The sequence below is a fragment of the Paracoccidioides lutzii genome, assembly GCF_000150705.2.
Source record: "Paracoccidioides lutzii Pb01 unplaced genomic scaffold supercont2.4, whole genome shotgun sequence".
In the NCBI taxonomy this organism is placed as follows: domain Eukaryota; kingdom Fungi; phylum Ascomycota; class Eurotiomycetes; order Onygenales; family Ajellomycetaceae; genus Paracoccidioides; species Paracoccidioides lutzii.
The window spans coordinates 587,314-602,396 of NW_015440950.1; the positions used below are offsets into that span (position 1 = coordinate 587,314).

The following is a 15,083-nucleotide window of genomic DNA, read 5'->3' on the forward strand; positions in this document are numbered from 1 at the left end:
CCGATAGGGAATCCACCTGAGAGCTTATGCACGATCTAAGATACGAAGGTCGCACCCTGAGGCAATTCAACCCTGGATCATAGCTGAACGATCCGTCCTAAAACCCAATTATTCAAGGCCGATGCTCTGTTCATCGTCTAAATGTTCCATTTTGCACCTCCCACAACCCACGAGGAGCACTTCTTCACTCGGGCCTCGGATAAACCTGCTGTCACTTGTAAATATGAAGAAGCGGCTCAAGAGCCTGTTGTATCATAGCACACTATGCCAAAAAAGAAACAAAGATGACATATGTCTAAACATAGTGCATCATCAATGGGCCCATGATCGATTGGACATGATCCTAAACATAGCGTCGTTTGAGAAACGTTTAGAAATTCCGTGTAAGCCAGTCATGAGAGAAAAGAGGAAATAGGTTTCGTAGATAGAATTGCCACAGTTATGGCAGACCTGGATAAATGGATTTGAAAAGGTTGCATTGATGTTAAAACGCACAAAGCTTGGGGGGAAACAAAAAGAAGTCATCACGAAATCTACGCAAATGGGGATCATAGTTGCAATCAGTTCCTCACTTAAATCGACGGTACACCTGGGATAATCCCAAACCCATTTTTCCGTCGGCCCAGGGTTCATCCGCAATAGAGAGAGGAAGTAACCATATGATGTGCGTCTTCAATCCTTCTCAGCAATCGCCTGTAGTCGTTCATCAATCTCCTCCTCCGTGAGGGATCGGAACTCTGTTTGTGTTCCTTCCTTGCCATCGGCTCGTGGTCCTCCAACAATCCCCACCTCTATCTCGTTCTTCTTGAAGTCCACACTTAGTACCGTGCTCAACGTCGATATGGCGAGCTCAACAACATCTTCCCACGTTCCCTCCGCATGCTCCTTGTTCTTGAGCTTCTTCTCCAAGTGGTTAAAGATATCCTGTTGCTTGGGACCAGAAGCCGTGGCTCGATATCCCACGTAATAGCCTGCAGGGTCGCATTTGTACAGTTGTGGACCCAATTCAGAATCAACTGATACCAACGTTATCGCAACACCTAGTGGTCGCATGTACGCCTAAATCGCACAAGTCTTGTCAGAAGCAGCGCCCACCCGGGGGGGGGGAAAAAAAAGAAAAGAAAAGAAAAGAAATGAAATGAAATGAAATGTGGCCTGGTAGAGCGGGGAGAGTAGCAAACTCTTTGGGTATAAACTTGGTTGATATTCGCCAACCGTTTAGCAAGGACATCGCATGGCATTTCATATCCAAACTTGTATCGAAATTCAGCCGCTTCACTCTGCGCTCTGGATACTGACGCTCGAGCATCAGCTATGGAGCCAGTCATGACACATCCAACAGACGGGGATAGTTGAAAGATATGAGTGACAGATGAAGGGTCGATGAGTTTGTCCTGTTATTGAAGGAAATGGCCGTTAAATTATTGATCCGTATAGACAGGGTGGTTTTCCCGGGTGTACACACTGGGACTTTCTTCTGCGATAGTACAACTGCGCAATCCTTTCCCTTGATCCCGAGAGAGGTGATATTGGCGGCGGTGATAGCTTTGAAGGCATATTCTGATAGACGGTACTCATATTATTAGCATGCATCTTGCTATCTCCGTGGCTTTTAGTGATGTTTCCACCATGAAGAAATTTTACTAACCAACTTGATACAGTCGCCCTTGATCTGAAAATATAGTAATGTGTCTATCGTAGCCAGCGCTTCCTGTTTATATCATTGCCGTCAGTTGTCATCCAACGGAGATGGGGAGAGTCAATCTGCTTGGACAATGGGATTACACTGACCCGACATCGTGGCTCTAGTAAAACGATTAAGGTAAAGCGGGCAAATGTGAAGAGCGCAACGGTGATATATCAGTATACAAAAGGGACACTGGTGAAGAACGACTGGATAGGGTTGATGAAAGTTATGGGAAATCGGTGGAGTTGCAGTGAACGCGTTGGGTGAAGCTGCCTGGCACATTGGACATAGAAGGAAGCTCCGAAAGTAGGCTAGCCCCAATCGGACAAAGCGCATCTGAGACCCAACTCCACTTCTGCACAGCAAGTAGACTTCAAGCATTAAACAGAGAAATATGAAATATACATATGTATATGTAATGTAGTAGAAATTAATAATCTGAGCCTCATATCTAAAAATTATTCCTCAATTTTATTTCAGGTGTGCGTTTAATCAATTGATAACCGGGTCTACTGGGGGTATAGATCTTGGAGAGTGGAAACGTATTGATGACGTATTTTTTTGCAGAAGCTGAATCATCCACAGGCTATTTTATAAATTACGGAGTATTGGATCGTATTAGATACATCATGGTAAATCTACTACATATTTCCAACCAAACTTCACCTTCACATTTCCATCCAAACATACCAAAATTGAAGAGCGGAATTTCCCTCGCCAACACCAATCTAGGCCAGAGACCTCGACTGCGGATGGCTTTCTCCAGCTTGCGACCCAGTTCTCAGCGCGATTGAGGGATTTCTCCCTATTCAGTCGCCACAGGCACCATTCACTACAGACTCTGAAAATGGCTGCCCGCATTCCAGCTTGGAAGAAGCTGGGATTACAGTTGAAAAATTCTACTACCTCACCGAATGAAGCACGCACCGGTCCCCCTGTCGATGCAAATACGTTATCTCCGTCCAAAATACCCAAGAAGAGATCCCTTACGTCAAAAAATGAGGAGCCAAAGGGTAAAAAACAACGGGTGGAGAATGGGATTACTGGCGATGAAACAAGAGCAAGGAAAGCAAAAAATAAAGCGGAAAGTAAAATACCTAAAAGGAAGGGTCCGGATTCGGAATTGAAAACATCCATTGAGCTTTTCCCGGTGGATCAACAAGATCAAAAAGCGTCCTCCAAAATCAATTCCAAAACAAGATATTCCGTCTCCTTCGCTGAGGATACAAAATCAGATGATGATGCAGCAGATTTCAAACTTGAAGCTGAAGTTGAAGATGATCACAAGCCTACCGCTGCCTCTGCACGGAAAGCAGAGCTGAAGCGCTTAAAAAGAGAACAGCGGGTGAAGAATCGCCCTGCGTCAAACCTACAACAACCACATTCATCCTCCCTTGCAGATTCTCCTCATACCCACCCTGCCCTGAAATATCTCATGCTCTACCACAAGCATCGGGCTCAATGGAAATTCCAGAAGAACCGGGAAACACACATCCTCAAACACGCTCTCTCAATAGATCATATACCGTCCAATTACAATGCCGCCCTGGCTGCATATCTTGCCGGATTAAAAGGTGAAGGGGCAAAGAAAAGGGTTTCAGATGTGGCTGCGGAAGCTATCAAGGCCGATGATGCTGATGTCGATTCACAAAAGAATAGTGAGGATAACGTTGAGAAGGATGGGTATAGAGATGCTGTGGCATCCTTTAGGAAGCGACTGGCGGAGCATGGAACAGCTTCGCACGGTTGGGAAGGAGATATGGCTGGTAAGGAAGCTGTGGATTTAAATGCAGATTGTCTTAAAAAGCTGGAAAGGAGGAGGAGGGCAGAGTTGGTTCTTCATTTTGTTGGTGGGAGGATGCCAACTTGTGGAACTGGGTCAAAATCAAAATCAGAGCCAGTGAAGAAGAAGAAAAAGAATAGGACGGTTGTTGTGGAGGACACGAGCAGCAGCAGCAGCAGCGACAGTGATAGTGACAGCGACAGCGACGATGCAAGCTCCAAGCCTATGACAAAACAAGTCAACGGAACAAAAAGTGGAGATCATTCTTCATCGTCCTTATCCTCTGATCCAAGCTCGGATTCCGACTCTGGTAGGCTTCTCAGCGCAACTGCCTTTGTTATCAGTAACTAACATTATTTCCCCCATGATTATCAGACACCTCCTCGGACTCTAGTTCAAATTCAGGCTCAAGTTCAGACTCGGATTCAAGCTCAGATTCTGGTACGATCCTTAATTCCATATCGTGACTCTGATTATCTACTAACATCTCTATATAGACTTGGATTGAAGCAGGTATACCGTGCCAATTGGTGTCCGTTGACATCTTATCCAATCCCATTGTCCTGACTTTACACACTTCGAAGTGAGACACTTATCCATACATCATAGGGTAAATCAACAAAACGCGAAAACCTGGGGTCATTGAAGGAAATAAACTTTGTAGTCATGAATCTGCATCTATGTATTTGCTCATTCTTCCCTTGATATACCCAACTATTTGAGAAATGATTGTAAGATTTTGGTTCCAGTGTATAGTTTTTATCGTTGGTCATCCTTTCGCCGCCGCATTCCCAAAGTCAAACCTTCCCTTGATAAGTGGCGGCATTTTATACCTAGTTAAAGAAGCCAAAAGTCGAAGTTTCAGCGTTCTCATCTACAATATACGCCATCTGCATACCCCCGTGATAGATAGGGTGAATGGTTAGTCGTTAATACTGTATGACTTCTTTACAAAGCACATGTCCAGGAAGATCCTAAACCTCATCAACCCTGCCTTCTACTCTCCTCAATGTCCTTTCCCTTCGTTCCATTCCTTGCAAATCGACGGACCTCCGTTCACCACATTACATGAATTAATAAGTGATATATTTATGCGGTGTGAAGACAATGAATTAAGAAAATATATGATAAATATAAAATCCAGAGGTATCATATCACAGCAACAATGATCCCGATTAAAAGTCAAGAAGAAACGAAGACATCGACAAGCACTCGGTGTCTGAGAGGAAAGTTGAAAACCCTGGGCCAGAAGCCAGAGACTACCATTGCCATTGACACACATATGCCCACATTAAACATAGAAAAGAAAGAAGAACTCCCACCCACCAATATATAAGAAGGAACACAAGTAATACATCCCCAATAAAATCAACCACCACCACCCTTTTCCACCTCCTTTTCCTTCTCCTTACTCCCCCCCTCCCCACCCATCTTCCTCCTTTCCCTCTCTCTATCCTTCCCAGCCCCTGTCCCACCTCTCCTCCTCCTAACAACCTGATACGCATCGTTAAAATTCATTACCACGCCCAAAAACCGCATGTCCACATCAGGCTGATAGGCCAAATCGCCCAGAAGCGTGACGAGACGCGCGCGGAAATCCGCAGAGAGGCCGCGCAGCCGCGTGCGCAGTGAGGAGAGGAGATGGTCCTCGCCGCCGGAAAGAAGAGCCGACGCTGCTGTTGGGGTTATGGGTTCTGATGGTGTTTTTGCGTGGCCGTCAGCACCAGCACCAAAGAATTGAGGGGTATCGGTTGAGGGAGACTGGGAGGTTGAGCCTGCGTGCTTGCGAGTGGCGGCAGAGCTGCTCGAGCGGCTGGGACGGGTAATGGGGGCGGTGGACGAATGGAAGAGAGATTGGGATTGCTGTAGGAGATCCTTTTCTGTCACGCCCCATTGACCCTGGGCGGTGCGGGTTTCGATCTTAGCGGTGAATTCTTGGCGGCGGGTGAATTCTGCGACGGAGAACGAGTAGAGGCCATCTACTGCGTCTTTGTAGGCAAGCATGATTTTGAGGATCTGGTGGAGTTGGGAGAGGAAGGAGTCCTCTTTGTTGCTGTTGTTGGAGGAAGAGGAGCCCAGAAGGCCCTTGTGGGTGATAGAGTTGAGGTATCTGGTGTGTGCTTCGACAAGATCGTCGAGCGTGCAGCCTGGTTTTGAGATGGCGACCTGTAGCTGATCCCAGCTTGCTTCGATAACTTCGAAGAGTATGTAGTACTGTAGTTGGCATATGAAATGGTTCATTTCGGAAATCACGCAGCGGGCGCGTTTCCAGTCTTGGCCAACTTTGTCTTCAACACTACCTAAGACGCCCCTGGCGCCTGTCAGACAGCGCCTCCATATGCTACCAAGAGCAAATTCTACCCGTTTTACGCGCCAGAGGAAGTTGAAGACTTTTAGATACTGTGTTGAACCCCATGGCGTGATGACAACATCCACTGGGGCATCGATTTTGTACTCGAGGGTGAAGCAATCCCAGCCGATCTCGCCATGACTCAGCTCTAACATACGAGCGTCAAGGCGACGTAGGACGTCGGGGGAGTCATACTGTGCATTCGATGAGCGTATGGCATGCTCCAGTTGTGCTGTCAGAGTATGGCGGTATTGAGAGTTTGCTGGGCGGTCGAGGTTCGAAGCTAGAGATTCCATAAGAAGGGCAATAAAATCCCCTTGGCCCAGCAGGAGATATTTTTTGAGTGCTCTGAGATGATCGAAGAGTTTGAACTTTGAATCCATGAGGTAAATAAGACGCGCCATGGTAGTTTTATACGCTTCGTCAATCGATGTCTCCAGAGTGGCCGTATCGCCGTATCGTAACTCCTTCGATGCATCTCTCGAATAAGCTGCAACCCAGGTAGCGTCCCCACAGCCATATCGGATGAAATTCAGAGATTTGCCGATTAGGAAAACCTTCTTCGCAAACTCCTGTGTCATGATCGTTGGCACTAGATCGTCCTCGAGTTTGTACTTATCATCCCAAACACTCGTTGCAGTGCGCCGTGGATCAGCGCTCGGTCGAGCTTCCGGTTCCACAACAAAGAATTCGCGATATGGATCTGAAAGTTCACCGTCGTATATCCACTGCCTCAACATGCCGTAAAAGGGTCGAGTTACATGATCCAAAATACGCTCAGCAAAGGCCCCAACAAAGGGATCACCGTGAGAAGAAGAAAATTCATGGATCATCGTGATCAACTGTCCACCCTTTTTCCCTTTTGATTCTTCGACCATCAAACTCATTAATCGTAACGCCATTGTAGCGTCTCTCATCCACACAACACATCTTTTCAACGTAACGCCGGCCTTGAACGGTCCTGTTGATTCTGCGGAGCCGTCTGAACCGGTCGACAATGCGGTCCTAATCTCGCCTTCAAGAGTCGCAACTAAGCCCAGATACGATCGAAGCTCATTCCCTATGGCGGCTCGGACACTCTGCTTCACAAGACCGCCTTCAGATTCCTCAACAAAGCTAGATAGACCCCGATAGAGTAAACACGGCTCCGCCAAGGTATGTAAAATGGACACAAGCGGTACCGGTAGCGTCTGTGGGAGCTTCAATGTAGTAGGTGATGTAAATTTCATATGAGTAGAGGATATCCCTTGCAAAGTAAATGGTAAATCCCGCAACAAAACTGACTCCGTTGATTTCACGCCGCAATATTCAACTCCTGCCTTTTTTGGCTGTTGTTCCACTTGACTTTGAGCCTGAGACTTTGGTTCCCCGTCAGGAATGCTGGGTAGCTGTCCACGACCCGTACTAGGTCTCCCGTCTTTCTCCTTCCCCCTCTCGTTTCTCTCAACAGCCCGTTTCCTATCTGCAGACCTGGGACTATAGGCATCTCTATTCTTCCCATTTTTGGAGAAGTCCGTTGGGCCATCCCGAGCAGCCGCAGCAGGAGTATCCCAGCCAACAGCAGAAACCGACGATCCAGGCGCAATATCATCAACAACGGACCTCCGCCCAAACCGATCCTTAAACAACATATTCTCCAACTGATGATCCTCCATCAACGGACTCCTCGCCCCATCCCTTTTCCCAACCCCACTCTCCACAGTTGTCATGACTACCGTGCGCCGGCTAACCCTTCCACCTGAACCACTATTACCATCCAACCCACTCCTCGCCGTAGCATTTGCAGCATCAGGAGCAGTAGCAGCGCCTCCATTCTCCCCAATCCGATAAAGCAGATACAAAATAGCCCACTTCTGTCCAAGAACCGGTTGCGTCAGCAACCTCGAATACAGATTAGAGAACCGTACAGCTTTATCCGGCGACGCATTTTCCCTCAATAACTTGCGCTTAATCAGATCTGGCGCGTTGTTAATAACATCTGCTGAAATAGCACCGCCCATCTCTATCCCCACGGCATTGGAATTAGAATTAGGATTGCCATTGCCAGCACCAGTACCAGCAGCCTGCGAATCCAGAATCCGCCAGACCATATCCATGCAGCGTTTATGCCGCCTCTCGTCAGCCTCAGCGGCTTCAAGACGCGCATACTCCTCCCCAGAGGTTTCGGAGAGGTCTTCATCATCCTCATTGCCACGGGTGGTGGGGGAGAAGGTTGTGGCTGGTATGAAGGAATCAACAAGCGCGCTCAGAGCGTCTTCGATGCGGCGGGAGCGGTGGTGAGGTTGAGGGGTTGAGGAGGAGGAAGTTGGTGGGGGCATTGTTCAGGGGAAAGGGAGAGACTAGCGTGGCAGATAGTGCTGCTATGGCTCAAACCTCTCCACCTGCAATGAAATAGCATGAAAAGACGCGACTGCAGCACGCGGAGCAGCAGTAGCAGCAATTAATGTATCCCAACGTCACCTCAAAACCTCACGGCCACAATTTCCCAAAGATGCTTCCTCTTCCAGATCTTCCATAAATAAAACCCCTTGCCCTTCAAATCGGGTATATCAAATTCTCAACTGGCACAGTGTATTGTTTGCAATTGCAAGAGGCGCTACTGCTAGGGTGTGTGCGGCAGAAGCATGACAGCTCGGGTTGAGTTGGCTAAGGGATAAACGTCGACTCCGCGAGTCCTGGGCTTGCAACCTCAGCCCCTTATTTTGCTGGGAAAAGGGAGAAGATGAAATTGGGAGATATTTATTTCCAACCCGATGTCTTAACGGCTGGCCTGAGAGCCTGCTGCTGTGTTGTTGGAGGCAGGTTGTGGGCAGTTATATTAAACATTTTATTAAACACAAGGTTAGGATGACGCGCTGTTGAACCGAGAGACGTTTTGTCTTGTTTGCAACTGTCAACTAAGCTACGTCTGCTAATAACTAAAAGTTTCATTCTGATTTGGTGTACGTAGTAAACCTCAAGTAAATAATCGCCGAATTAAGTACAGAGGATATATTATATGTTTTGTGAAAGTTAGCTAGTTGTTTTTTATGGCAAACCTCATCAAGATACCACAAGCTTTGTCACTGATAACTCTTCTGTTAAATGCTTTTTATGCATGTTGTTGAAGAGCTTACAGGTAACTATTTCCACCGTATTCGTCGCCTCATTTACGCGTCTCCTCACTGATGTTTAAAATGTATAGGTATGATGAGAGAATTCCCAATGAAAGCTGGAAAACAGTTGCTTCGTGCGGAGTAAATACATTACTGCTCTGATAAGTAGTCACTTTGCTCTGGCAGGATTTACCACCTTCAGAATGTGAAGGATAGATTGCTTGATTGATTATGTAGCGATCGCTAGCTACGCGGAAGTTATATACGGTGCGGATTACATAAGAAGGCGGATAGGCCTGACACAGAAATCTTTCCTCAGCCAGATTTCCAGGACCAAATAGAGGCCCTGCAGAAACATATGGCCACGTTCTCTCCCGCAAATGGATATGTAGCGTTCTAGCATCCGATACACCGAACAAACCGAGATTGGTGATAAGGTCTCATATTCATTCCTGCAATCAGCCTCTGAGGGCCGGGATGCAACTCTAATCCCCGCAAACGGGGTACTGATGATATTCCAGCGGAGCCTCTGAAGCGTTGAGGTAGAGTGAGGTAAAATAGTAAGTTAAGCAATGGTACAATTAACTATAAAAGTACGCAAGCTTTCTACATTCCGAACAATGAATGAATATATTTGAAGCCGCGTGTGACTGCGCACCAAACGAAAAGACAGAACGCGTTGTCTCCCAGAAAAAAACCCAGTTGGACCTAGGTGATGGATTCCTCCCAGCAGATTTATGGGGTTCAGGAACTGTATCGCCCTGCTCATTGGGACGTGGAGGCGGCGCAAGCGCCCTACCTCCTCTATCTATGACGGTACCTCGTGAGAGGCGTCTTCTTTGCCATCCGCAAACAAGCATCGTTGCGGTTCATGGTCTCAGCGGCAATGCTATGATGACATGGACGGCTCGCCCAGAAAACATTTGCTGGCAGAACCACCCTGACTCCTTGCCAAAAATATATTCAAAACGCCCGAGTTCTGGCCTTGGGATATAATGCGAACATGTCGGCCATATAACAACTCCGGCCTCCACAGGAGGTGTCTCTGTTTTCGTTGAGACTAAGTCAACGCTAGCTGGAGGACGCGAAACCGAGACCTATAACTTTCATAGGTCAATCTTTAGGGGGCACTGTAATTAGTCAAAAGGGTACGTGGAGGCACCCTGAGCACACTCTTCTGCCCTGCCTCCTCCACCCCCCCTTTCCTTATTTTTTATTTTTTTATATTTTTCATTCTTTTCCGTTTCCCGCACTTGCCCTCAAAAGGAGTATGTGAAGCCTTGTTAATAAAATTAGGCAATGGCCCGCTCTAATAGCCAGCAAACCCCATCATTAATGCATACGCTCAAATAGCCAGCAAGCCCCATCATTAATGCATATCCGATCTATCTATACAAGTACCTATATGCGATCCTCATTTTTTTGACACGCCGCACCACGGGGTCAGCAAATCTCGACTTCTGGAAAGCGTTAGAGAAGGCAATTTCTCTCACGATACCCAGTACTATCATGGATTTTGAAAAACGCCTTGTGGACGCACTCAAAGAGCAATCTGAAGCTCTCCAAAATATTAATGACCAGTTTGTACCGTTCCACTGATGGCTGAATATTGCATCACATCTACCTTTTATTTCTTCTGCGAGCAGCGTTAAAAAGCACCTGAAATACACCGAGGACTATTCTGTTGAAGAGACACGCGCTGCACCGATTCCAGACAATACTGGGAGATGTGCGGTGGCTGCAGACCATCGGCGGAGGAACAAGTGTAAGAATAACTGCTTGCAAAGGCTTCCGGAGTGCAATATCTGCGCTTCGACGGACGGTATGCCCGAGATGCGCTGAGGTTGATCTGCATCAGACATACGAGAGCTCTGAAGACGTTGGAGGAGAACCAGGTGTGCCAGGCCTTCTGATAGTTTCAAAGGTATTCAGACGGCGAAGTGGTTCCCGAGAGGCCCTGAATGTACAATTCGAGGCCCCGCCTGCTAGCGGAGTGCAACAATGAACCCCGTTTATACCTATTACTTCTTGGCTATATGCAGAAACATCATGATTTATATCTTAATTTCCACGCGCTTCCCATAAGATGCCTTCTTCATATTTCACTGCATGCATGCTTTTGCCCTCTAATCAAAGTAGTCTCAAACAGGAACGTCTATATCCCATAAGTTAAGGGATCATATTATATCAAAAAAAAGTTCATTGCATTTGTATTCAGAAACACGTTTTCGCTATTGAATTGAAAGGTTTTCAAAACAGATTAAAGAAGACACAAGAAAAGGAATGAAATGAAAAGGACAATAGGGCAGGTTGGCTTGGTTGGCTGGTAAATAGGGGCAAAGTAAAGTCGAAAATCGAGAAAATGTTTAGAATCCATGGGTGCTTTCGAAGAACTCCTCCCGCCCTCCTTTCCTTTCGAGAGAAAGAGAGAGGAATAATAAAGTGACCAAATGCCAACCACTGCAAAACACGTCACTCATTCTCCGGCCCATGGGTTTGGGTTCAAAAGACCCCTTAAACCCGGAACCGCACCCTTCCGCCAACATAATTTGCTTCCCACCATCACCAACAGAGAACCCCCAAGACCCCACAATTCAGTTTCCAACCAACCAAATATTTGTCACAGATCCTCCCACCTCCTTCTCAATAGCCATACAAGAAAAAAAAAGGCAAAAAAACTCCATCACCTCTCAGAAAAAGCATAAGCACAGACATAGACATACACAAACGGAAAAAAAAAAAAAAAAGATGCAGGAAAAGAAAAAAGAAAAGAAAAAAAATACAGAACGAGACTCCATTTCATCCCATTGGCATCCTATCCCGTCCTATCCATCCTTCCCAAACTAGCCTGAACAAAGGAACGAAAAGAGAAGCGAAACGAAGCGAAGGAAAAGAGCGAAAGCACACAGGCGAAGGCACGGACACAGACACAAGGGAGAGAAACAAAAACGTAAGATGTTACTGTGTAGCAGCCAATCTAGATATTATTTGCAAGAAGAGGAAGGGAGTGGAAGGAATGGATATGGCGGGTGAACCACACACAGAGACAGACAAGAAAGGTACCCATCTGATCAGTCTGTAGAAGGAGGAATGCGGATGGAGGAGATGGAGATGGAGATGGAGGAGAGAAGGGAAAAGAAGGGAGAAGAAATTGTCAAGCCATATAACAGTGGCGCGAAATGCCACCGTACCTTATCCATAATCGCCAGGCACGTGTTCTCGAAAGTTGAACACACAAACAATAAAAAAAGAAAGAAAAACCAACACCAAATTGTATATTTAAAAAGAAAAGAAGAACGGAAAGGAAAAGAAAAGACAAAAAGAAAGAAACTATCCCTTTTGTTCACTTTTCATTTTTCCATTTTTCCAAATAAAAATCCAATCCATCCGCCACCCCCCACTTGTTTTATTTTTTCCCCAAATTTTAATTTCATCGCCGTGGCATTGGTTGTGAGGAGATACCGGGAGGCGCCCCGGCGGCTTGCATAGCCATGTACGGATTGGGATGTTGCGCATATTCGCCACTGATGCTATTTACCATGATACTATTGAGGCCCTGGGCCTGGGAGACGGGGCAGTCCTTATGGGCCAGCAGGAGTGTTTTGAGATTAACGATTTCCTCCCGCAGCTGCGTCACGGTTGAAGAGAGGGCGTCGTTTTCGTTACTGTAATATTCAACTTTTGTTTGGAGGCTTTGGAGCCATTGTTTTTTGCGCTGGCGGCATTTTAGGGCGGCGACCCTGGATGGGAGGAGAAGGGCGTTATGTTAGCCACATAATTAAATGGTATATATTGGTTACGGGAGGGCCAAGAAAGGAGAATGGTGGTAAAGCACATACCGATTCCGTTCAAGGAAATTCTTCCGCTTCTCCTCATCAGTCATCTTCTGAGTATTACCCTCGGATTGTTGTTGTTTATGATCCTCCTCTTCTTCAGAGTCATCCATGCTATGATCCACTGCAGTCCCATTGTTCGTCTTGGTCTTTTTATTCACACCACTCTTGTTTACGTTATCGTCCGCCTTTCGTCGCCCATTACTTTTCCCTGTACTGGACTTGCGGCCCTTGCCACCGCCGTTACGAGAATTGGATTTTGTCCGCTCACCAGAGCTATCTGATGTTCCACCGTTCATATCTTGACCAGCGTTATTCCCATTCTGAATACTGGCCCCCGAATCGGCAGGTCGACTTTGCGCAACTGGCTGTGATGTTGGAACAGAAAATTGTCCGTTATTTGCTTGACCACCCTTGGCTAACATAAAAAGTCCGTTGGCAGCATCAGTCGCGTCATGGTGCGCAAAGGGATCTACCTGTGCCTCAGACTTGACAGCGTCCAGGTTTGCGGGTTGTTGGAGAAGTTGATCAGAGGAATCTTGAGGGTTCGAAGTTCGCGCATTCTTCCTCGCAGCATTCAGGGCTGTACGGTGGAAATCCAAAGTTGCCGGCGTTGCGCCTCCTCCACCTTGGAATTGTTGCATCAGAGCTTGTGTGTTTGGACTTGCAGCAGCGGGGAACATGGAGCCACCACCACCTGGGGTTAGCCCAGTGCGCAACGATGACTCATTTGGGGTGGGGAAGCCTCGACCGATACCATCAAAATAGTCACTCGGAGCAGCGGGGCCGGCAAGCATGGCAGGACTAAGGGGTCCAGCGCGAAGAGAGTTGGACCAATTGAAGCCACCAGCTGACGAAGTACCGGGTAGGGCAGGGGAGGTGAGAGCGGCAACGGGTGGTAAAAGAGATTTTCCCGGGGCGTCAGCAGGTTGGGTGCCGAAGGATTGCTCAAAGGGATTAGGCTCTAGAGAAAACTGGGTGGTGCCGTGGACGCCCGAGAAATAGTCTGGTGTGTCGGAACCTGACTGTTGTGGTTGCTGTGGTGGTTGTTGACCCTGGTGACGAGTATTCGAGGCGGACTGGGAGGTTTCAGCGTCGTTGGGTTGGGTCGTGTCTTTCTGATCGGAGGTGGTGCTTTGCGCGTCTGTGACAAGAATGGAAGGGCAGGTGTTAGCATCGCGCCATGATCGACATTTGAACGACATGTAATCAGAGTATTGGGATAGTTAGTTCCTTATAAAGAGGGGATAGAGAGATAGTAGACAGTGAGCGGAAAATCAGACGAGATGAGATATAAATGGTTGAGTCAAAGTGAGTGATCGCGGCATATTGAACCGTGAGTAAACATTAAAATCACAAGGTGGGATAAAAATAGAACCGCCACCCGCAACAGATAGAAATGGTACAAGATGTGGCGACGTGTGGATGAAGAGAGAAGAATACAGTCAAGGGAGTGTAAGAAGGGGATTTATTTTCCGAGTTGTTGTGGTTGCGAGGCAACAGCAGCAGCAGCAGCAGCAGCAGTAGTAGTAAATAAAGGAGGTGACGACATGAGATCAGATGAGATCAGATAAGATAGAGGGAAACTGTGAGTAAGGAAGGCACGACGACGACCAGCAGCAGCAGCGGCGGCGGCGGCGACGGCAGGAACAGCACTTACCATCTGACTTCCAAGGGCCCTTTTTGGGGTCCATGGGCGAGTCGGTGCGCGAGGCCGGGGGGCCGATCCGAGGAGAAGGCCGGGTAGCAATGGCAGCGGACATTGGTCACAGGTCGAACAGCAGCCGGGCTCTGCTATAATATATTCTACCCAGGTAGTATGTGTAATAAACAAACAGGAATGACAGCGACAGTCCCGCGGACCGGGATGGCGGGATGGCGGGATAGTGAGATTCGGAAAAAGGGGGATGGGGGAATAGCAAAAAAATAAAAAATAAAAAATAAAAAATTAAATTTAAAAAAAAAAAAAAAATTAAAAAATAAGAAAAGGTAGAACACGAAGTGAAAGCGGGTAAGGAGAGAAGGATACAAACAAAGGGAAAGGGGAAAGGGGAAAGAGGGAGTAGGGAGTGGGGTGGTGATGTAACTGGCGTAAAAAGTGGAGCGAGTAAGAGGAGAGAGAAAATAGGGATGGGAGGAAAAGATAGGAATGAGATGAGATAAAGATGAGATGAGATGTGGATGTGGATGACGACAGAAAAGCGCGTGGCAGAAGGAAGAACGTTTTTTTTGGGGGAGGGGTGGGTTTTGAGGGAACTAAAGAGACGAGAAGAGACAAGAGACCAAGAGCCAGAGGACGAAAAGGGTAGGGGCAGAAAAAAATGGAATCCGCAGA

The 15,083-nt window shown here is 47.1% G+C and overlaps 5 protein-coding genes across 5 annotated transcripts; 2 read left to right on the forward strand and 3 right to left on the reverse strand.

Moving 5' to 3' along the window:
- Window positions 1–672: 672 nt before the first annotated feature.
- Window positions 673–1,798, reverse strand: PAAG_01941 (proteasome component C7-alpha; the record flags this gene model as incomplete). The annotated part of the gene is made up of 5 exons (XM_002796007.2): window positions 673–1,059; window positions 1,182–1,394; window positions 1,466–1,560; window positions 1,649–1,711; window positions 1,792–1,798. 5 exons carry the CDS (start codon window positions 1,796–1,798, stop codon window positions 673–675), a joined length of 765 nt encoding a protein of 254 aa, XP_002796053.2.
- Window positions 1,799–2,534: 736 nt separating this feature from the next.
- On the forward strand, window positions 2,535–3,978 carry PAAG_01942 (hypothetical protein; the record flags this gene model as incomplete). Its single annotated transcript, XM_002796008.1, has 3 exons — window positions 2,535–3,780; window positions 3,846–3,911; window positions 3,968–3,978. The coding sequence occupies 3 exons, from the start codon at window positions 2,535–2,537 to the stop codon at window positions 3,976–3,978; spliced, it is 1,323 nt and encodes a 440-aa protein (XP_002796054.1).
- An 860-nt stretch (window positions 3,979–4,838) lies between these two features.
- PAAG_01943 (spindle pole body component alp6) lies at window positions 4,839–8,138 on the reverse strand (the record flags this gene model as incomplete). Its single annotated transcript, XM_002796009.2, has 1 exon — window positions 4,839–8,138. One exon carries the CDS (start codon window positions 8,136–8,138, stop codon window positions 4,839–4,841), a length of 3,300 nt encoding a protein of 1,099 aa, XP_002796055.1.
- Window positions 8,139–10,424: 2,286 nt separating this feature from the next.
- Window positions 10,425–10,920, forward strand: PAAG_01944 (hypothetical protein; the record flags this gene model as incomplete). Its single annotated transcript, XM_015844498.1, has 3 exons — window positions 10,425–10,499; window positions 10,590–10,680; window positions 10,703–10,920. The coding sequence occupies 3 exons, from the start codon at window positions 10,425–10,427 to the stop codon at window positions 10,918–10,920; spliced, it is 384 nt and encodes a 127-aa protein (XP_015701502.1).
- Window positions 10,921–12,345: 1,425 nt separating this feature from the next.
- Window positions 12,346–14,511, reverse strand: PAAG_01945 (transcription factor atf1; the record flags this gene model as incomplete). Its single annotated transcript, XM_002796011.1, has 3 exons — window positions 12,346–12,655; window positions 12,755–13,892; window positions 14,409–14,511. The coding sequence occupies 3 exons, from the start codon at window positions 14,509–14,511 to the stop codon at window positions 12,346–12,348; spliced, it is 1,551 nt and encodes a 516-aa protein (XP_002796057.1).
- Window positions 14,512–15,083: the final 572 nt, after the last annotated feature.